Below are 22,757 nucleotides of genomic sequence, written 5' to 3'. Positions count from 1 at the left end.
TTTTTTTGTGTTTTTACCCTGTGTTTATTTAGATCACCACATCTGCTGCAAAGAAGTTGTGGGAGAAAGGAGGTCCTGGCGATATGAAAATTCCTAGTGCCACGAGTGGTCCTCTGGCACCATTGCAGCTGCATGGTGGGCCAGAGCATCAGGTGTGGCGTGATTCAACATGGTCCACACAGGGTGAAATATTGACGCCACGGAGAACATTTCCACAGGCCCCAGAAACTAATTCCACTGGAAGTACTGGAATTTTAAGGTGAGTTTTTCTTTAAAAATAATGCTATTTGTCGTTAATCGTGTGGATTTTTCCGATTTTGCACATGTCTATTTCAGTTTTACCACTTTGAAAATACTCAAAAAGAATTCTATTGATTAATTTTAGCAAGTTTTTATCTTTTTTCAAGACAGTATTAATAGCAATATTTTTAAATCATTCAGCACAATATTCAATGTAAAATTTATTATTTTTGTAAAAGTGGCGGAAAGCGACGAATCCATCTTATAGAAAATTAGTTTAGATCATTATTTTCCTTGAAGTTCTTCTTAAGGCATCTACACATTGGAGGTGATTTGATCAAGAATTATTTCAAAAATTCTTGAAAGAAAAATTCCTATTTTTGAAGGAATTTTTGAAGAAAAATGCCTCCACATTGGGTTTATTTTCCATCAAAAATTTTTGAAAGATTGCTATCCTTTCCCAGGTTCTTTGCTCTTGTGATTGGTTTTCATGTAAATTTGTTGTTTCGTTGCTGAAAATAGAGAATATATATAAGAAAATAGAAATAGAGAAAAAGTATTTGTGGAAGTTTCTTGGGATAGTGTATTTTCAAAAAATTATAAATTTAAAGTATAAAAATTTCCAAAAAGGAGAATGGTCAAATCCGGTCCCAGAATCGTCACGAACGAGACCTATGTCAATGGATAGACATTGGTATAGGTAACAACTTTTGTTCTAGGGCAAATGTTCTAACTCATGGAGGAAAAGTTCTAGAGCATAAATACTATTTCTTAGAAGGGAAAATGATAAAAAGTATATGTGGGCACTGGTTCATCTTTATCCAGAGATGAGAGTAGGCGCATTTTGCAGATATTGATATAAGATTAAGAAAATTCCCGGGGCCCAAAACGATAAACGCTGGGAGTCTTTGTAAAAAAGCCTATATCTTTCCGATAAATCACTATTTTGACAACGAATTACACAAGAACTGCTGAAGCGATCTTCATGAAATTCGGTATAGGGTCAGTGTATTACTTAAACTGTTTATCCATGCATACCACGCTCTCCCCCCACCCTTAATTCTGATAGCCCCCATACAAAATGAGGACATTTTACTTTATAACTCCTTTCTGAGAAGAGGTACTTTCATCAATTCTCACGATGAATTTTTTGATCGAGCTTGATTGAATGAAAAAATTGAATAAGTAATAACGTTAACAATCATTTTCTAGATTTTTTTTATATTTCATTTTTCGTCTCATTAAGATCTGTTTGTACTTGAAAGAAAGAAACATATCCTCATTGTATAATCTAATTGGCATTAGTGGCAATTTTTTTTTACATTTTAATCAAGATTTTGGAGTTACTTCTCAATTTATTGTCTATAGAAGTTGTACTAATATGCAATTTAGTGGATTGATGACAATTTGTGCGAAGGAATTTTTTCTATATTGGGACTATTAGACCAAGTGGGTGTTGGGGTGGTATGCTAGTTAAAGAGTGTTTTCTAAGCTTTGTTCCCGTGCCGCATTTCAGCTTTCTACCTCATCTCAGAAAGGAATTATAAGGTAAAATGCTCTCATTTTGTATGGGGGCTACCAGAAGGGATGATGGAAGAAGGGTTCGGTATGTATGGTTAAAAAGTTTTCTTTAAGCCTTATTCGCATGCCGTATTTCAGCATTGTACCTCTTCTCAGAAAGAAGTCGTAAGATAAAATGGTCTCATTTTGTATGGTGGCTACAAGAATGGTGGGTCGGGGGAGGCGGTGGTATGCATGAATAAAAAGTTTAAGTAATACACTGGTCCTATACCGAATTTCATCAAGATCTCTTTAGTCGTTTTTGAGTAATTCGTTATCAAAACAGCGATATTTCGGAAGGATAAAGGTTTTTTTACAAGGACTCCCAGCGTTTATCAATGTGGGTTCCGGCAATTTTTTAATCTTATATCAATACCTATAAAATGCGCCTACGCTTGGTTGTGGCGATTCCGGGACCAGCGCTCATATACTTTTGTTCATTCTCCATTTGAAGGAAGAGTGTTTTTCTGGAGATGTCGTTCCTGGGGAAATGCAACCCAGCTTTTGAAGGAACCTTTCCTCTGATTTTTCTCTAAAAATTGCCGGAAGTTACTGCATGAGTGTATTCCTCAAGAATAAACAATTCCTGAGATCGGATTCCACTAGGAACGACTTCTCCAAAATAAAAACACTTCTTTTGCATTTTTAGAAATTTTGTTACAAAAATTCACCAAATACTATCCCAAGGAATCACCAAGCGTTTTTCTCTCTTTTTCCAGCAGAAAACAACAAATTTTCATGAAAAACAATCTGGATTCGTGATGGTTTCCTTCAAAAATGAGTTTGATGAATTTCGTTCCAATTTATAGCGGTAAATTTCTTTCAAAAACTTTTGATGGAAATTACCTTGAATTGGATGTGAGTTTTGAAGGAAATTTTGCCTACACATTAACGCCTCTACACATTGGGAGCAATTTTCGTCAAAATTGCATTTTTGACAGAATTTTGACGTTTCTGCTTACAGCACTGCAGCCAATTTCCTTAAAAAAAAAAACAATTTTTGACGAAAATTGTTCTCAATGTGTAGACACCTTTATGGCCTCTACACATTGGGAGCAATTTTTGTCAAAAATTGCTTTTTTGAAGGAAATTCCCTGCAGCTTTGTAGGGAGAAACGTCAAATTTCTGTCAAAAACGCAATTTTTGACGAAAATTGCTCTCAATGTGTAGACACCTTTAGACAAGTTTTCTTCAAAAACCCATCTTTTTGTCAAAAATTTATTCAATGCGTAGAAAAATTTTTTGATTCACACTTTTTGAAGCTCATTTTTGACAGAAATTTCTCATAATGTATAGACACCTTTACTCTTTGCCAGTGTTTTTTATCAATGAGAAATTTAACCTATTTCTTGTCCAACATTAAATGGTGAAATTATAAAGAAGGGAGCGCAAGAATTAATAAAAACAAAAAAAAAAAGAACAGAATCAAAAATGGATAATAACTTTTACTCAATGTTTGTTTCTCTTCACAGCCCGCGCGATTCAACTGGTGGTTTAGGTGTAAAAATGGTAGAATATGTGCTGGGTGGTTCACCCACCAACAAAGAGAGTCCTCTTGCGAGTCTCGAACCACGTTTGAGAAGTTTAAAATTTGATGATTCTGACAAGGTATGATTTACAACATTTTCAACATGTTTCAACTTTTCTTTTTTTTTATTTTTTAAAAGACAGAGAAAGAGAGGCAAATGAAATGTGTAATATTGCTGATAGGAAAATATATTTGATAGGGTACTACTGATAAAAAAAACACATACAGAAAAGGTGAAAGGAAAAAGGAAATTCTGCAGGGTGACCCAAAAGACACAAAAGTAGTTCAATTCTGCAATATTATATAGTTTCTCTTGGGAAATTTTCTTTATTGGTTACAATGCACGAACGTGCCCCTTATTTATTTGTTTATTTTGTGGGAAAATGAATGGCATTTACTTGGTAGTGGAGGATGACTTGTGGAATGTGCGACATTTTGTAAAGTACATTTTTCAAATGCATTTTTACCACAGGAAGTAAAAATCAATGGGTATCCGATTGCACGGATGTTTTGGTGGGAAGTGGTTCAATTCTACGTGTTTTTGGTATTTTGTTTTTAAAGACAAAATCTAGAAGAGCTCCGGACTTCTATTAAATGCTTACCTATGCTTTATGTATCATGCAATAACAGAAATGGTCAGAAGAGTTCTAAAATGATATTATGACAATGGAAACTCTTCCTGCTATGCACAATTCCTATCCACAGTAAATAAATGGGGGGGGGGGTCACCGAAAACCAGAAATAGATATCTCTTACCGTTTGACTTGTAGCACGGTAATAAACTTTCGGACAAATAAAAATAAAATATTAAACAAAGATACATTAATTGGTATCAATGCGTTCAGATTGGAATTTCAAGACCGTTCCAAAAAATCCAAATTTAAGCAAATCGGTTGCAAAAAGAACCCTTGATAGTGGTAAAACTTTAACTTTCAAAAATTCTTTGTAGGAAATTTTTTCGGTTATTGATGTGTATGAACGAAATATACCCCTGGGCTACTTCTAAAACATATCCGAAAATAAAAGATATTGTAGGAGCCGTTTTTGAAGTAAACAAAAGGCTGGAGATAATGTTTATTTTTTAGGGGTCACCAAAGACCAGGAGTTGATATCTCTTAACTTTTAACCTACAGATCGGTAACAAATTCGAAAAAAAACGGATTGTGTACACTGCGTTCTCTTTGAGTGCAAATATCAATATATTCAATGTGGAATTAAATAGAGAACGGCACAAAGAGGTGAATTCGCCCGACAGGGATTTTGATAAATCAGATTTTGATAAAAATAGTCAGTACACATGAAATTTGGTCAGTTAATATGAATTAAACGGAAATAATAGATTACAAACAATCTTGAAAAGCGAAAATGAAGCCGTTATGAAATATCTTAACATTTTCGGTTTGATTTAAAGGGATATATGATCAATTTTTAATCTTTTACTGACCACAAATTTGATTGTTTTATTAACTAAAAATGTTTTTCTCTTTTAAAAATCGTTAAAAACTTTCCTTTTTAAAACCCCTACACATTGGGAGTAATTTTCATAAAAATTACCTTTTTGAAAGATATCCTTACTATTGCTGTAATGGTTTCTACACACTAAAAAAAAATTATCACAGGACAAACATTTCATAAAATTGTTCGTAAATGATGTACAACGGCGTATAATGGTCTTTCTAAAGCTTTATTGGAAAAGTAATTGAATAAATATCATCCTATTATTTGGGGTCTTAAGATCGTTAAGATACACTCAGTCCCGGGATTTCAGGATTTGCAGGGGATTTCTTTTGTATAAATCGGCCGTAGAACGAATTTTGCGCGGAGTAAAAGTAGTCAGAGCGAAAAGATTCAACTGTTTAAAAGAAATTCATCAACAAACAGTACTCTTTGACCAGAGTTCTTCAATAAATGGTTACAGTATTTAACTAAATTTACTTTAATAAAAGAAATTAAAGTTTTATTCTGAAAAAGAAGCATAATGTTTTCAAGTTTCCCGCGTCAAAAATAGTATACATTCAGGCGTATTTCAAAAATGATTTCATAACTTGACTTCCAATGTTAGGAAAATTTGCATAATAGTATGTGAAAAATTCCGTCAGGTGCATAATCCCGAAGGACTACTTAATGCCGGGACTGAGTGTAATATGTCCCAGATCTACAGGATGGCGTAGTCGCCATTTTGATTTGACGTTTTTGTCCGCCATTTTAAATAACTGTCAAAACCTAAAACTCGTTCGATTGATCTGAAATTTTAGTATGTTTCAGCTGATGAGAAGACCTTTTCGGAACATATATATATATATATATATATATATATATATATAGTCCGACCTAGGTCAAGGGATTGTCTGGATACCGTGACTCCAAGTTTATTTCGAGTATTTATCAAGTTTATCAAGTATTTTTAGTCTCTATAAATCGTGTGGGACAAAAACAGCCCAAAAATTTAAGTAATTTTTCTGACGATACTCTGAAAAAAATATTTTGTAAAATTAACAAGACAATTTTGTAAAAGGCACGTTCTTCCATACAGAATATAAGAAAGTTTTGTCAAATCGGCGACCAACTAGATCTTGTTAAAAGTTTTTCGAAAGGGTGTTTTTCCGTATAAACTGCAAGAAAAAGTTTTGTCAAATTGGTAAATAACATCTTTTTGACAAAATTTCAACAAAATCCATTTGTTCGTTTTCAGAGTACCAATGACTGATATCACGTTAATGAAAAATATTATGTTTGAGTCTTGTAGTTTCTTTTTCCAAAGTGGGTTTGCTTAAAAAAAATTGGAAGTATAAAAAATAATTAAAATGAATTTTAAATATGAGAGCTTAAAAATTTAATATATAGCAAATAGCTGAATACTAGCAAAAAATGCCCTAGATTCTTTCAACATTCTACTTTACAATTACGTACAAACATAAGAAAGAAATAACTTTAGGTAATCAGGATAAATTATTTTCTCTATGGGACACCGGTGTTCCAATTGTCCTTAACGGGTTATAGGGTAGAGCAGAAAAATAGCGAAAAAAATGCAGTCACCCGCAACGACGGTAAGCTACGAATATATCACCATTTTCATGCAATAAAAATTTATGATTTTGAATTTATTAAAAATGAATTTCTACTGACCATTTTTACTAAAATACTAATCAAACTTCTATAGCTTTTGGTTTTACTGAATCTGGACCAATTCATATTTCGTATCAAACTATGATACGAAATTCTTAAAGCAAATAATTAGTCTTTGATATTAAATTAATTAAACGTTTAAAATTCGACGATATTTTTAAGGGCATCAACTTAATAGGGGTAGGCTTTAAGTCTTTGAACACACTTCGGCTTCGCAGCCTTTACATTTTTCCATATTTCTTTGCTGAATCTGACCTAATTTTATCAGAAAATGTGTGACTTAAGACTAGTTTTTAAAATATATTGCCATAGGTCAGATTTATTAATCGAATATAGGAAAATGTGGTGTTTTTGAAGCCAGATTGTGTGCGAAACTTCAAGGCCTTTCACTGTTAAATTTTTAAAGGCATCATTTCATTATTTTTTAAATATTTTACATGCTGTAGATGAGGGTGACTTGCCTCCGGGGGTGACTTAGACTTTGCTCTTCATAAGCTTTTATTTAATTCTAGCACATAAGGATGGTCTTTGCCAATCCGATAAGCCTTAAGTGCCAGAATTAAAAAAAAAGCCTAGGATCAATAGGGGGAAAAGTCACCCTCATCTACTTTATATTTAAATTAAAGGAAATTTGCATTTTTTAAAAGTGTCTTTAGGGTAAATTTTCTAAAAGAGAAAAATATTTATCAATGAACAATTTTGCTAAAAGAAAAATAACAATTTATCTTCCCTATCTTGTCATTATTCTCTCCAAAAAAAAGTTCATTCAACAATTTTTAATAAAGCAAAATGAATTTTGTTTATATCAGAAAATTTATTTCTCGGAAAACTTATCAGTCATATACTTTTTTTTTGTTTAGTGAAAAAAACATGAGCAATTTATCACAGAAAAGTTCAATAAACTGTGTCAATCTTTCGTGCGTCAATTTCAGGGCATAATAAAATAGCAATTTATTCATTTGATTTGCAATACAGTAAAAAAAAGTGAAATATGCAGCGACAATATTAATATTCAAATTATTTCAATGCAGAAGTTGAAAAAAAATTACAATTGAATCTATCTTTTTGCAGTCGACAGATGAGAAGGAGAAGACAAATTCATCATTTGATGCAAATGGTATCAAAAAGGAAGATCAAGTGAATTCTTCAAATGGAGTTGTTGTGAATGGTATTGACGATGACAAAGGATTTAAGTAAGTGTTGAAAAATTTTTATTTTATTTATTTATTTATTTTTTGTTGCAATGAATCCTCCATTCTTAAGATTTTGAGTTTCCTTTTTGCTGTTGAGCATTTTCTGGGGTAGGGTAAGTGTGCCAAATTTCGGCATAGTTGCATATAAGCACCGAAGTCCTAAGTTTGAAATTCAATATTTTTAATTCATATTGATATTTTTTGTTACTGCCTTTTCGGGAGGATTGTGTGGAACCTTGAAAACTAATTTATCATCTTTGTTTTCTTTAAATCACTTCCTAAAATACTGAAAAATTAATAATAATATGGACATTGCTTTGGATAGTATTCCGGCCCCTTTGAGTGAAATACCGGCCACCTTTTTTCTGATCATCTTTTGTGACGCAACGGATAGAAAATTTCAAAACGTCAAACGGAACGAGTTTAATATTTGGTTTAATACGTTTATATGATCCACAAGCCCTGAGATTTTCCGTGTTATTTGTCCTGAAAACCTGAAGAGTATCATCTCAAATTTACGCGCAGATTCCCGTAGCAATTTGCCCTTCCTGAATTCTTCCAAGACCTTTTTCACATCATCTTTTTCATAGAAGCGATAGTTTTTTTCTCTGGACATTGTAGAACTCAGAAATTGAAAAAAAAAAAAACACAAAATGCATAAGAAATTTAGGAAAGCAAAAGATGTTGCCGGAATAGGCAACACTACCTCACCGGAGAGACGCTCACAAAGTATATACTTTTTTACGCGAATTACAGGATCCAGCTGGGAAATTTTACCCGAAATTTAAAGATTGATTATTTATTAACATAAACAGAAACAATCTTTAATGAAAACTAATCAACTTTCATGAAAAATACCGAAGGAAAACCTTCTGCACTTCACCACAAATCACAAGACTGGTATAGAAACACAAACGATCTGTCATATTTTTTGTAAGACTCTTTCCACACTGAGTTTTTACAACACAATTTAAATTCAAATTATACCTAAAGTTTAACGGTCTTTGTGTTAATACATTCTAAAATGAATAAATATTTAAAAGCAAAATGAATTCTTTGACTATTCGAAGATAACATAGGGTAAGTGTGTCAAATTCCGGCCATCTTGCAATTTCGGCCACCTTTTTTGTTCCTCGAATTTCCATGAATTTTTAGATTTTACGTACTCTAGAGATTATACAAAGCAAAAGAATAACGAAAAATGTAGCTTCGACAAACGAGATGACGTGAAAAAGATATTGGGAGAATTCCTGAAGGGCAAGGAACTATGAGAATGAAGGTGGCCGAAATAGGGCTCCAAAGCTATGTCTATATTTTAATTCATTTTAAAATGTATTGAGAATGATTTTAGAATAAATAAAGACGGTAAACTCTTTACAAGGTTCAAAGCAACACTCTTACAAAAGAAAGAATAAAAAAAATCAATTTGTATTTAAAATATTACATTTTAAACTTGAGTCTTTGATGCTTGCATGCAACTATGCCGAAATTTGGCACAGTTACCCTATATAATTTTAATTAATTTATTTCCATGGCCGAAATTACACTCAAAGTTGCCGAAATTAGAAACTGGCCGAAATTTGGCACATTTCCCCTATTATAGAGTGTAAAAAAGGGGAAGGAGGAAGAAAATGAAACAGTATGAGATGCACCAGGCGTCTCCATTGAATAATGTTTGAATAATGATACCAGGCGTCTCCATTGCAATTTGAGAGTCAAGTGGTGCGCAAAGAGTTGTATACAACAATTGCATATAATGTTGATAAAAAAAGGCATGAGAGAGTGGCGAACGGAAAACCTTGATGTGAAAGAAACCAGTTATTGTGTGAACATTGCACACATACAGTAATGTCAATGTCGTGCAGAATTGCAAGCATAATTCTTGTGGTTTTCTTTGTTGTCCATCCTCTTCTTTTGCAAAAAAAAAAAAACTTCACAATTCTTTGGGATACCAGAATCACTCATGTTTATGGGAAATTGATTAACTTTTTTTCTTCTCTCTTTTTTTCTGGGAAAAAAGTATTTCAATTTGACTTTTGTTGAAGATATATACATATTTTTTTCGTAACATCCTGTCAAAGTACTTTAAACGTAGCCCTATTATAATCTCGGAAATGGTTCAAAAAGTATTTAAATATAAAATTTTTCTCCTTGATGTTTCTTACTTTTTTTTTCTTTTGGGGGATGTAACATTGTGTCAAAGGGTTGGAAAAGAGAAAAGAAGAAAAAAAAGTAATGGGAAATGATATTTGAGTGAGTTTCTTTTCAATTTTGGGCTCTGTGTAATCCATCTAGACTTGAATTGAGAGGAAATCATCAACAATATGTTCAATCAAATGATAATATTTTATCACACATTTTCTCTTCAATTCTCTACCTCTTTGGGCATATTTGCTACAATTGGTAGAGGAATTGGTTGTTATGTCAGGTTGGGGTTTTTCTCCGGGAGGATGGATTTTTTTTCTTACTGAATATGGAGATGTTGATGATGAGAAATTGGAGGGTAAAAGTTCCATATTCAGCATAAACACGAATATAAAACAGCTACCGGCAAAAGATTCGGAACATCATTAAATGATTTATTTCTAGGAAAAGAATTTAGGATAAATGCCCTCTAATACAGAAATTTTTTTTGAAACATCGTTTAAATTCGTACGGGAAGGTTTTGAGGCTTCGTATTCACACACATTTTGCCTTCGAACACTTCCAATTTTTCCCTAATTCCTTCACTGAGACAAAAAGAGGCTACGATTAACGTTTTTTCCTCATAACTGTAACACTTTTCGCGTGTAAAAATATATCAACATTTTTTAATGTTAATTTTACTCCTTTTGAGGGTAAAATCAACATGAAAAAAGGGTAACTTTAACCCATAAGACACCTAAAAAGCATAATATTTACACCGATTTCGGATCAATACTGCAGGGTAAAATTAACATTTCCGGAATGTTATTTTGACTTTTTCGGATGTCTCAGTGTTTATTGAGTTTATGACTACACAGAAAAAAAATATTTTGTATAATTGTTCGTAAATGTTTGTGAATTCCAATTTGGGGCTTACGAAATGCTTGTAAATCGTAAAACCCACAAAGAAGTTTGTAAAAGTATGAACTTTTTCACAAACATTGTTCGTAAGATGATCATTTGAGGCGCTCGGAGCAAAAAAACTCTCATTCGTATGCATTTCCCTATTAAAATAGCATTTTTTTGCTCTGAGCTCTTCATTTTGCGAGCACATTTTGTAATTTTTCAAACATTTGATCGTAAATGTTCGTAAACACACAAAATATGTTCGTAAAATTTTGCCAGATATACAAAAATTATAAGAACAAATGTTTGTAAAAGTACAAAAAAAATACTCCTCAAATGATCATTTTACGAATAATGTTTGTGAAAAAAGTATACAAACTTTTAAGAACTTGTTTATAGATTATACGATTTACGAACATTTCATAAGTTACCAATAGGAATTCATAAACATTTAGGTAATGTACGAACAATTCGATGAAATATTTTTTCTGCGTAGTCTTAAGTCATACATTTCCTAAAAAAAGATTAGATTCATTAAAGAAATATGCAAAAAGCATTAAGTGTACAAATTCAGAATATGTGTGAAGCCTGAAAGCTTTTCCTTACTGCAATTTTTTTAAATAAGTTTCTCTTCATTGTTTGGCTGGTGCTTATAAAAATAAAATTATATCGTTATTTTTAATAAAGTAAAAACTAGAGCATCCTAAAGAAAAACAATTAATTATTTAACAATTAAAAAATTAATGTTCACATTTTTTTTTTAAATAAAACAGAATAAAATTATTATTTACAGGATGTATTAAATTGATAAATATCCAATTTGCTATTCAGGGAATTCATTCACCCACCTTTTGATAATTATTGATATTTTTTTTAATTGTTGTAGTGGTATAATTAAAAAGAATTTTTCAATCAACTCTATTTTTTAGGTTTATGTCAGTAGGTTGACTATATCCGATGTCAATTAATTTAAATTTTAATTTAGAAATGTTTTTTTTTAAATTAATTTTAGATCTATTTAGAAGTAATTGTTTTATAATGTCTAGAATATTTACATTTTTACATAAAGGTCTCTACACATTGGAAGCAATTTTCGCCAAAAATTACATGTTTGACGTTATTTTGACGTTTGACCGCAATTCTGAGACCAAAATCAAAATCAACATCAAGAAAAATTCAAGATTTTTGTATTTTGAAGGCAAACGGGGTGGCAAAGCGTCCCAGGCTTTGCGAAATGCTTGAACTCGTTACTTAGATGCTATACTTCAAAAATACTTTCGCATCATTTATCAATCACCGGTTCTGAACCGATTTGAACCGATTCATAAATCATTCAGAATATCCTCCAAAAATTGTTTTAAAAGTAAATAGAATTGATTTTTGGATAAAAATTAGTTATCGGCTATGAACCGGTTCATCACCAGTTTAGACCCGATTGGAACCGGTTCAGTTTTATAGGAAATTCCAGGACCTTTCCAACGACCCCAAACATGACCCCATTCGCTTGATAAATGCGCTCTCTAGTGTCTTTTTAACCTTTGACCTGGAAAAACCGTTATTAGGAATGATTCAACGGTATTGTCGTCTAAGAACGAAATGTTAACCTGTGTAATTTCTAAAACATATCTAAAAATGAAAAGAATCGCACAACGCGTTTTCGAGCAGTCTTAAAAAACATAGTTTTGGTGGGGAAGGGGTTGGGGCGGGGGGAAATGAGGGGCATGTTAACGATCCTTGGGTCGACTTATGGGGGGGGTCCCCCGAAGGTCCTAAGTCGCTATCTCTAACCGTTTGGCCTCTAGAGCTAGCGACAGCCGGACGGATAGACGGACACACACAGTGTGACGACATTTCTCAGAAATCGTCTGAAACGTGAAGATTTGTTGACAAAAATGGTCTCCGGGGGGGGGGGGGGGGGGGGGGGGGGAGGTGGAAATTTTGGGGGGGGGGGGAGGGGATGAAAAAATCGAGGGATTATATAGTGCTCTCTACGTAGAGTTCGAGCAGTAAAAATCAAGATCCAAGATGCCAAATCTGTCAAATGTCTTGAAATCAAAGACACAAACCGTGTGAATTTTAAGATTTCCAATTCTGAAACCAATATTTTAGGATTTGAAGACGTCAAATTTTTTGTTTTCTTGAAGCAATTGCAAGAATCTGTTGGAGGTGCTTGGAGTTTTCATGCTACTAATATTTTGATGAGTTTCACACGAAAATCGCTCGTGAGGAGGAATATTTTTAAGAGATGGTTCAAAAAGAAAATTACTACGACAAAAATTGATAAAAATAAAAGGATCAATTTGAACCAAATTTGATCCTCTTACAAAGGATGGATGAAATTAACATGTTCTTATTATGATAAACCTGCGTTCAATGTTTAAAGTTTGATCCAACCATTGCGAAAGTGTCAAAATTTGGATTAATCTGATCCTTTTATTTTTACCAGTGAATACTGCGTTTGGTCTTGTAATTTAGTCAAAATGGTACATATTTCTTTCTATTCTGTACGTATCGAAGTAAAATACTTTGATAATACCGGCAAAAGAATCATATTTTGCATAGCTTCAGGGTTTAATACGGGTTTCAAGTTTTGTTTGCACTTTCTGTATAAAGTGTTGTGGTCTCTCTATTATGTAATACGACATATAATTTGTTTTCCCAATTTATGTGCCGTAATTTCAACAAATTAAGCAGAGAAATAAACATATTTGTCAGAAGAGACATTTCATTTAGTGTGGAAAATCTAGAAATTTGATTCTTAGCTAAGGTATTTTTAGTCCTACAAATGCATCGTGTCAGAATATGAAATCTTGATCTTGGAACTATTTGACAGCTTGAAATTTCGATCTTGATCTTGGTCTCAGAATTAAGGCCATTATGGTTTAAAAATTGCAAATCTTGAAATCCACACGGTTCGTGTCTTGAATATCGATTTTAAGACATTTGACAGATTTGACACCGTGATTTTTTATTTCAAAATTTTGGTCTCAATTGAGGACAAGGTCAGTAAGCTTATATAAGTATCAATGAAGTCAAATAGGTTGCAGGCTCTAAAGTCTAATGCCTTCGCACATTGAAAGCAATTTTTGTCAAAAAATGCCTGCTTAACCTTTTAAGGACGAGAGGGTCAAAAATTGAGGGTGAGAAAAAATCACTTTTTCTGACATTTTAGAGCAAATGCAACTTTATAATGCTGTAGGAAAATTTTCATTTTTGGGTCACCGGTGACCCAATTGTCCTTAAAGGGTTAAGAATCACACTGTTCAGAACTACCACTGTTATGTGTTGCCCTTGTTTCTCCTAAGTTTATTCGCAATCTTCTTCTTCTTCTTTTGAACATCACAACAAATTCAATTTAGTTCAATACAATTTTAAATGCGAAAGGGATGTCAATTTTGATTTTATTAAATTTTCCTAATTTAAAAGGTATTCCAGAGGCATAAAAAAAAACTGAGTTGTAAAATAACTCTACAGAGGATAATTTTGAATAAATTTATGGTGATCCTATGCTTTTGCTCGTTAGTGTTTATAGGCTGTTAAAAAAAGAAGCATGGAGGGTGTTCAGGTGGATGAAGCCATTTATTATGCGGCACTTGCTGTAAATGACTTTCACCACCACTGAAATTGTTGGACCCTTCACGAAAGTTTTGGGGTCTATAATTTTTCCGGACGACGACACGCGAAAAGGGAGTGAGTTCTGTTGGGTGGGGGGTAGTACAGGTGACAAGAAAAGGGGAATGAATGCAGAAAACATGACAGAATGTGACAGAAAACATATTTTTGTGGGGGAGCTAGAGATAGAGTTTATGAAATTGTTTGGTGCTAATTATGAATTAGTTTGTATACAATGTCGACAAAATAATTAACATATAATTCGCACTTTTAATACACTTTATTACTTTACATTACCATCTATCTGTGGGGGCATTGTTTTGGCATTCTTACAGGTATTTCTCAAAGTGTTGGAGGAGATTGTAATTTTAGTTTGAGATCATTCCTGTCTCACTATTTTTTTTGTTATACTGTCTCTGTGCGGTTGTTTTGTTCTTTTTGCTCGTCTCATTTCTGGACTGAAATACTTTTCCGTGACGTGCAGATTTAATATATGTTAAGATTATTAATTACGGACACAGAGAAAATAAGAGTCTCTCTATCTCTATCTTTTTCTCTCTTTATTATGTATGAAGTCAATGTCATTGACTGGAGAAAATGTTGAAACTTGGATAATTTTTTTTTTCGTGTAACATGTGTATTTCCCTCCTTTTCGTTCTTCATCACAAGCTTTATGTAGGTTTCTTAACTTGGTTCTATGCTAAATTGTATGTACATTTTTTTCACTACCATCTATGTATCATCTCGTTTTTTTTTCCTTCTATCATGCTGCTTATTTTTTATTTATGTATGTTGTCTGGTGAAAAAAAATCTTGGCGTAGAGAAGAACGTAGAAGTGATGAAAAAAAAGTTGGGAAGGATGGGAAAATGACATGCAATGAAGATGAAGACTTAAAACAGGAATTTGTTTGCTTGCAAATTTGTTCTTGGCTCGCACTTTCAATTTCACAGAAAAAGAAGAGAAAAAAAACACAATTTCTTTTTAGAAACACGCTTATTAATAACATTTATGAGGAAGTATTTATTAGAAGAGAAATCTCTTTGAGAATCGTTTTAGAATTTAATTTTGTCTTGAAAATGTATTTAAAAAAGAATATGTTGAATGAAAAATGTTCATTGTACTGCCTGGGAACTTTAAGAATTTTTATATGCGAACTGTAACTTTTTGTTAATATTTTTGGTAAACAATGATTTTTTTTTAAGAAAAACAATTTTTGTTCATTCTGTGTTTTTTAAAAAGGCAATTGGCTGGTAATGCAATATAAAGCTTCCAGTAGTTTGAAAATGACACTGATTTATAGGAAATAATACCAAAGGAAGCTTCCTTGTGAAGCATTTTTAACAATTTCTAAAAGAAAATTATCCTAAAGAGAAAGATTATGAATTTAAAATCTCATAAAATTGCTTTTTGATTATTCAATTCAATAAGCATTTCCATATCCTTCAATTTAGAGATGAAAAAGGAATCTTAAGCTGAATATTTAATTTTAATATTAAACATTTCTAATTTGAAATTAAAGCGTTATGACTTTTGAGATCGTTCATTCCAATTTACAGGGGCGTAATTTTTACGGTTTTGAGATTTTGATATAGGGGAAAGCGCGTTACATTCGGACGACTCATTTTCTTTTTAAAGTTCCTGATGGATTTAACTCTTGGCTTTTATCAGGAAATTTAAAGCATTGGACTAGCTATTACAATATGATAAGGGAAGAGTACCTCGGAGCGGAATGTTAAGAGACATGCTCGTTATTTAGTTGAAAATATAAGCTTCAAAATACTTTGGTATTTTTGTGTATGCTAATCGATATATTAGTGATCCATTCAACTATATCTGTACATTTGAATTTTAAAATTTTAGAACAAATTAATAAAAAATAGTTGTAATTGCAACTAAGTACTCTGTACCTCAGATCGTCACAAATTTAATCAAGTGTCTCACGGAAAATTGGTTTTAAAAATTTTAATCTGAACTAATGCCCTGCATTCTTGTGAGAGTTAAATTGTAAAAAGTAGCTAATAATTTTTAAAAATTAATTTGAATTGGTGCGACAATCTGATAATAACCTGACGATTCGAGAAACACTGCCGATCGCTGGTACTCTTCCCTTATTATAATGAGCTAAATTCAATAAGAAAAAAAAAAAATAAATAAAATAATAAAATAAAATCAATTTTTCGAAGCTTGATTCATTCGAAAAATCTGAAAAGTCAGAAAAATAATTTTACTCTCTTTTGGTAAACAAAAGAATGTTTATAATTTGCACTAACTGCAGCATTTTTTTGCTGTCAGAGACACAGTTTGATGCAGGAGCATAATAGTGCTATTCCAATGAGAATGTAACATATTTTTTAAGCACTTTACTGTTCTCAAGTGCTTCTGCATTATCGACTTTTTTATGTTAGTTCTCGTTACGACTATTTGGTGGTTTTATAAAAAAGTCGATAATGCAGAAGCACTTGAGTGCGAAAAATGCTAAAAAAAGAACAGGTTTATTTTTCATCGGAATAGCACCTCAGCTCACGCTATTCGTTGCACTTGCATTATTATTCCAAAATGAGACCCTATAATTGAGAACGGTGTGGCGCTTTAACTTTTAACTGAACACTTTATTTATTAGATTGTATTAAATCAGAATTTAAATCTCCAATTTAGGATTTGACCTTTAAGGATTATTGAAGGTGGCTAATTAAAAAAAAATTGTTTAGCATTCTAAATGTCAACAGCGCACGGAATAAAAATTGAAAACTTTAATTGGCTAAAAGAATAAAAATAAACTTTATAAGGCTTTAAGATGCCCAGCCCATATAAATAAGGCGTAAATAATATATATTTTGTAGTTTTCTAGAACATGTTTATCAAATTATTGAAGGTGTTTTGGGGGACTGGGGTGCAGTTAGCCAAGAATTGAATTAGACAATGGGATGATATAGTTTGCCTTAGAAGGATTATTCAGGAGATCACAGAAGTAAACACCTCTTTTTATTCATTGAATTATTTATCAACCTAATAAAACATTTTATTTTTACAAATTACACTCAATGAAAAATGTTATTTGTTGACTAATTCTACCCAGGTCTCCTCTATTGAGGAAATTCTTACTGAATATTTTTTTTTATTATTCTTTAACAGTAATTCTACAATTAGAAAAGCATGATTGTTCTATTTTATTTGCTCAAAATAAAAATATTTCACATTTTATTAAAAGAACCTAATATTCTCTGTAAACTGTAATAAATTTATTTAAATTTTAAGTTAAATTTTAGTGCAAATTGGCATTTTTCATTGACTCACAGGTTTTTTTTCTTCCATAAATAAGTTATTTATTTGCAAAAAAGACAATTCTATGGATATTTCCAATAAAATTTTAGGAATGTCTTTGATTTCTTTTGTTCTATCAATGAAAATGCTTTTCAAATCTGTATAATTTATCGGCAACAATAAAAAAGTGCACGCAACTGATTGATAATAGAAATTTATTCAATTGATAATTCATTTTATAACACTGTGCAACGATTTTGAACTTTTTTTTGTCCCTGGGTTCTCATGCTATTTTTTCTATTGCTAGGGCCAAATGATTTACGAAAATACTTATCATTTTGATTTCATTTGGATTTTGCGCCTGGAATCTAGGCAAAACCATTTTTGCCGTTTTTTGATACTTGGGTGCCTATATCTCCGATTCTAATGAACTGATTTATTTCTTACTTTGGAACAATTTGTTGTCCTTTACATGACCGATAAATCCTCTGAACAGATGAAGTTCGTACAACTGACACCAGGGGCGCTGTAGTCTCATAAATGTCAGAAAACATGGGAAAATCGAACTTTTTAGCAACTTTGATTAAAAATATCTCGAAAACTAGGACTGCCCCTAACAATCTGTTTTGTGGGTTTGATAGAGAATTTAATGAGCTACATTTTCGTTCATGTACAACTTTTCTCTCAGATTGTTTTTTAACCTCGATATTGAGGTTCAAACGAAAAACGAGCACTCAACCAGCTTAAGAAAAACATCATGCACAAACAGATTGAGAAGTTAAATTGCATTTTGATGTGGCTCAATTCCATTTAAACATAGGAGAAAAGTCCCAATTCCAAAGGTGCCCCACTTTCCCCTAATCATTTAAAATTAAATATTTGTATATTTGTGAATGGATGTTTTGGATTTTGAAGAGAACTTTTCGCAACAGAAATTGCAGTGAACTCAATCTCTTAACATAAGAGCCATAAGAGATGGAGTATGTCTTGACTAAAGTATTGCTATTCAAACACATTTTCCGTTAAAAAGGAAACTTGGAGGAATGATTTTTCGGATTTTTTCTGATTTCTTCGTGCAATTTTTAATGAGATTTTTTTTTGGGGTGAATTTCCAGTCGAACTCCTGGATCACGCCAACCTTCTCCGGCCGAGGAGGCTCTGACACGTCCGAGTGGTCTTCTGGATCCGACCAGTCAAGTGGGTTCAGCGTATCCGCAGTTGCCGTTGCAGCATATGCTCGGTTCGAGTGATCCACAGGGTGTTGGCCAACTCAATTCTTACCATCATGCAGCCCAATTGGCAGCGATGAATCAAATGCAGGGTCCGGTTATGAATGGCGTCAGTGGAATGCATCAAGTTGCACAGGTTTGCATCACAGAATCGAAAAGTCCCCGAAGAAAAAATTAGGCTTTTCACTGAAATTCGATATGAAAAATGAATGAGGTGATAACTGAGTGTGATTTTTTTGTTGTTGCAGAATTTCCAACAGAATCAAATGGTGAATCAACAACAAGGACCCAATCAATTGGACACATCTGCAAATTTACTGCAACAGCAACATAATTTTGATGTACAGGTAAGTGAAATTTATTCTCATTCACAATTTTAAATTCAATTAATAACTTCTACCCCGAACTATTATGATGCCGGGGAAATATAAAATTGAATTGCCAATTTATTGCCAATCACGTCGTTTTGTCGTCTATTTAGCCGAGTTGGCTTTTCATCCGATGACAGTTTTAATTGGATTATGTGGGAGATTTTTTTTTGTGATTATTGTTTTTTTTTGGTTCATGAATTGTTAAAAAAAAGACAGAAAATTTTATCCATTGAGAGTGAAAGAGTGCGAGAAAAAAAGGATTTTGATTCTGCAAAATATTTTGCAGAGAATTTGTTTATTGTTAAGAGATTGAGAAGATTTTTTTTTGGTGTTATTACTCGTTCTTTGGCTTCTTTCATCTGCTAAACAATATAAATTCTGATTCAAAAAAAGGAGAAAGAGAAGGAAAGGGAGAGAGAATTGGGAGAGAATAAGAGGTTTTGTGTTATATGAAAATAACACTGTAAGGATGTCCGGAAAATACGCGTAGAGACAAAAGCTGTGTTTCATTGGTTTCATCCCTTCTGGACAAGAGTGACTTGCGAATGTGAAAAGAGAAAAAGGAAGAGTTTGAGGGATTTTATGGGTGAAATGTGTCAAGAGTTGGGATGGTATAAAGAAACAAGTCAAAAGTATATGAGTGAAATACGAACAGATTTTCTGCAAAGAGGTTTCCCAAAAGAGAAAATGATGAAAAAGAATATAAATGAATATTCTTTCTCTCTCTCTGTTATTATTTAAAAAGGGAAAATTTTAATCGTCTTTCCTTCAGGGATTTCCCATTTCTGCACTGCCAGTAGCAAATAAATACAATATGATTAATTGAATAGGAAACAAGTAAGAAACTTACCCATTTTGAAAATCTCTTGAATATTCACAAAATTTATTAAATTAAATATTCACAAAGATTTATTCTATTTTCACTGTGCATACAAATTTTCAACAAATTTTGCAAAATTCATTATTTTTAATTTTGTTTCATCAAAGGAGAAAATTTTCTTTATGTTGCTTTTTAAGAGGAAATAATTTGTTGAATATTTAAAATTGCAGGGGAGACTGGGAATGTTTGGGACAGTTCTTTTATGTTTTCACTTTGAAGCATTATTCGAAAGAATCAAGATTTTTTTTTGAATTTTATACGGCTCATAATGCCCTAGACACACTTACGTCTTAAGACGAGAGACGGCTTAGCGTAATTATAATCAAAATAATGATTTGGCTAAATTTCCATCAGTTTGCCACTAAATAAGCTGTCTTTCAGCTTAAACTGAAAGACAGATTAGTCAGAAACTGATTGAAATGTATTATGATCATTATTTTGATTACAATTACGTTAATCCTTTAAGGGCGATTGGGACACGGGTGTCCCAAAAGCAAAAACCATTTTTTCTGACTATTTAGAGACATGATAAATTTCTAGGGTAAATGTCCTAATTTAACCCATTCCTTACCATGGTATTATACATCATACGCAAATTGAGTGATTTTTGATGATTTATTTCTGGGTAATTTTTATCCGAATTGCTGTCGGGAATGAATTTTTAGTAACGTTAGTTACTCAATTACTTGAGAAAAATAGTCCGACAGAGATGAAAATACATTTTGTTATTATTTTCTTGCTTCGCGGAAGGTCATGCAAAATTTTTGTTCAAAATGGCGGAAGGAAAATACGACATCCCGTCGAACTTGTTAAAATTGGCCTCTTTCCTCTTTCCTGATTTGAATTCTAGTTCCCAATTGGTGTTCTTGGATAGTCATTCTATCTAAAGCAATAGAGTTTGTAATGAATTAATGCATAAAATTTAAATTCAGTGACCGTTAAGACGTGTGTTTGACAGAGGCTCCCCGCGCCACCATATGAGATAAAATTTTTTTTCTTTTGAAAAAATTCATCTACTAATCTGTAGGAAACTAATCCCAAAATATGAACTTTCTATCTCAAGTATTTCTGGTACATTGACTGAATGGGTTAAAACCATTTCCAGACGCTTTAACTTTGACAGAAGATTCAACACATTAAGTTCATATTTTTTCTGAAGAAAATTACATAAATTTTCTCCTTGACTCTTCTAGAATGTTACAGTTTAGTGAAAATTCTTCAGATATAATTTGAAAACTTCTTAAATACAAGAAAAATACGCGAGCGTAAAATGCTTTTATTGGAAACATATTAATCCAAATGGAGACAAGGGAAAGTTTCTAATTGGGGACAAACAGTGTAAGTCAAACCGCGACGAAAGGCTTTCAAAACCTTGTTGAGTTGCTCCTGAGTGCAGGATTTGTTCTTATTCCTGATCTTTTCTTCTTTACCATCTAAAACAATAAGAAAATCTCCCCAAAAAAAGAAAAAAAAACATATTTCCAGGATTTCCTATTGAAGTATTTGCAGACACTTCAGAAAAACCCTTTTTGTTCACTAAATAGGTAATTATTTCATTTGAAAATTTCACGTACCGTTAACAATAAAGATTAGCACTAACTAAAATTAGCCAGAAATATGACATAAATGTTAAACAAAACGAATAAAAAATAGTCACTTTATTGTGTTTTTCATTGGAAAACATGGTCAATTGATGAAAAATTCGATGGTGAAAAGTACAATTTTAATTTTTCTGAGAAATTAACAAATTAAAATTTGTGAATATGAATATATTTTCGCTTTAATTGGAGCAAACTTAACTAAATAATGAAACTGTTGTATAGAAAATAAATAAATATAATGATTTAGTACTGTATTTATTATGAAAAGAGTGACGTTTCCATTTGGAGGAGGCTTTGAATTAGTTTAATTTACCCTACAGTAAAAAAAAATTTCCGGGACATCTGTGTCCCATTCGTTCTTAGAAGGTTAAACCGTGTCTCGCCTTAACCCTTTAAGGACGAGTGTGACACTGGTCTACCAAAATAAGAAATTAATTTTTCAGACAATTTAAAGGACAAAAATAACTTCCCAAAGTCAAAAAAAAGGTTGTTATTTTTGGGACACTGGTGTCCCACTCGTCCTTAAAGGTTTAATTCGTAAGTGTGTCTAGGGTATAACATGCCTTCCGGTATTGACTTTAATAAAAGGATTCGATGGGGCTTATACGGGCTTCAGACCTAACGCTTAACTATTAGGCTTAACTTCTCTAATTTCTTATTAGTCGAAAAGTTTTGGAAAATTTTGACTTAGAAATGGATTATTAAGGGAAAGTAATCTATTTGAATCAAAAGAACAAATTAAATTGCTTGCTATTTTGGATTTTGAGACCTTCAAAAACTAGGCTAAACCTCTAATCTGAAGACGGTCTTAGAAAATAAATGGAATTTCCATGGAAGGGAAAAAATGTCCAGAGTGTTGTTTCGCCCTTAAGAATTTGGAACACATTGGGACAAAACAGGGCTTGTTCGGGACGAGGTTTTTTCTAGCATAATTTGGTAGTTATGGATATAAGAAGCTTCAGTCCTGGGGAATGTACTTCAATAAAAACAGTCTTATTTATGGATTATGCTCTAAATTTCTTTAGTCTTTTTCCCAAAGACGTTCCCAAACAATTATGCCCAACGCACAATAACTTTTGTTTGTAAACGTGTTTTCAAAATTTCCTATGAGAGACAGAAAGATGA

The 22,757-nt window shown here is 32.3% G+C and overlaps 1 protein-coding gene across 7 annotated transcripts in view; it reads left to right on the top strand.

Annotated features, from left to right (window-relative positions):
• LOC129797905 (maternal protein pumilio) overlaps positions 1 to 22,757 on the top strand; it is a 280,842-nt gene that overhangs the window by 75,376 nt on the left and 182,709 nt on the right. For all 7 annotated transcript variants that reach the window (XM_055840778.1, XM_055840779.1, XM_055840777.1 and 4 more), the window contains 5 exons: positions 33 to 259; positions 3,273 to 3,408; positions 7,526 to 7,647; positions 18,667 to 18,916; positions 19,029 to 19,127. In XM_055840778.1, the coding sequence (XP_055696753.1) occupies positions 33 to 259; positions 3,273 to 3,408; positions 7,526 to 7,647; positions 18,667 to 18,916; positions 19,029 to 19,127 (834 nt within the window). The remainder of the gene's footprint in view (positions 1 to 32; positions 260 to 3,272; positions 3,409 to 7,525; positions 7,648 to 18,666; positions 18,917 to 19,028; positions 19,128 to 22,757) is intronic.

This window comes from Phlebotomus papatasi, chromosome 1 (genome assembly GCF_024763615.1).
Source record: "Phlebotomus papatasi isolate M1 chromosome 1, Ppap_2.1, whole genome shotgun sequence".
Lineage (NCBI taxonomy): Eukaryota > Metazoa > Arthropoda > Insecta > Diptera > Psychodidae > Phlebotomus > Phlebotomus papatasi.
This window is presented reverse-complemented; position numbering and strand designations above follow the sequence as displayed.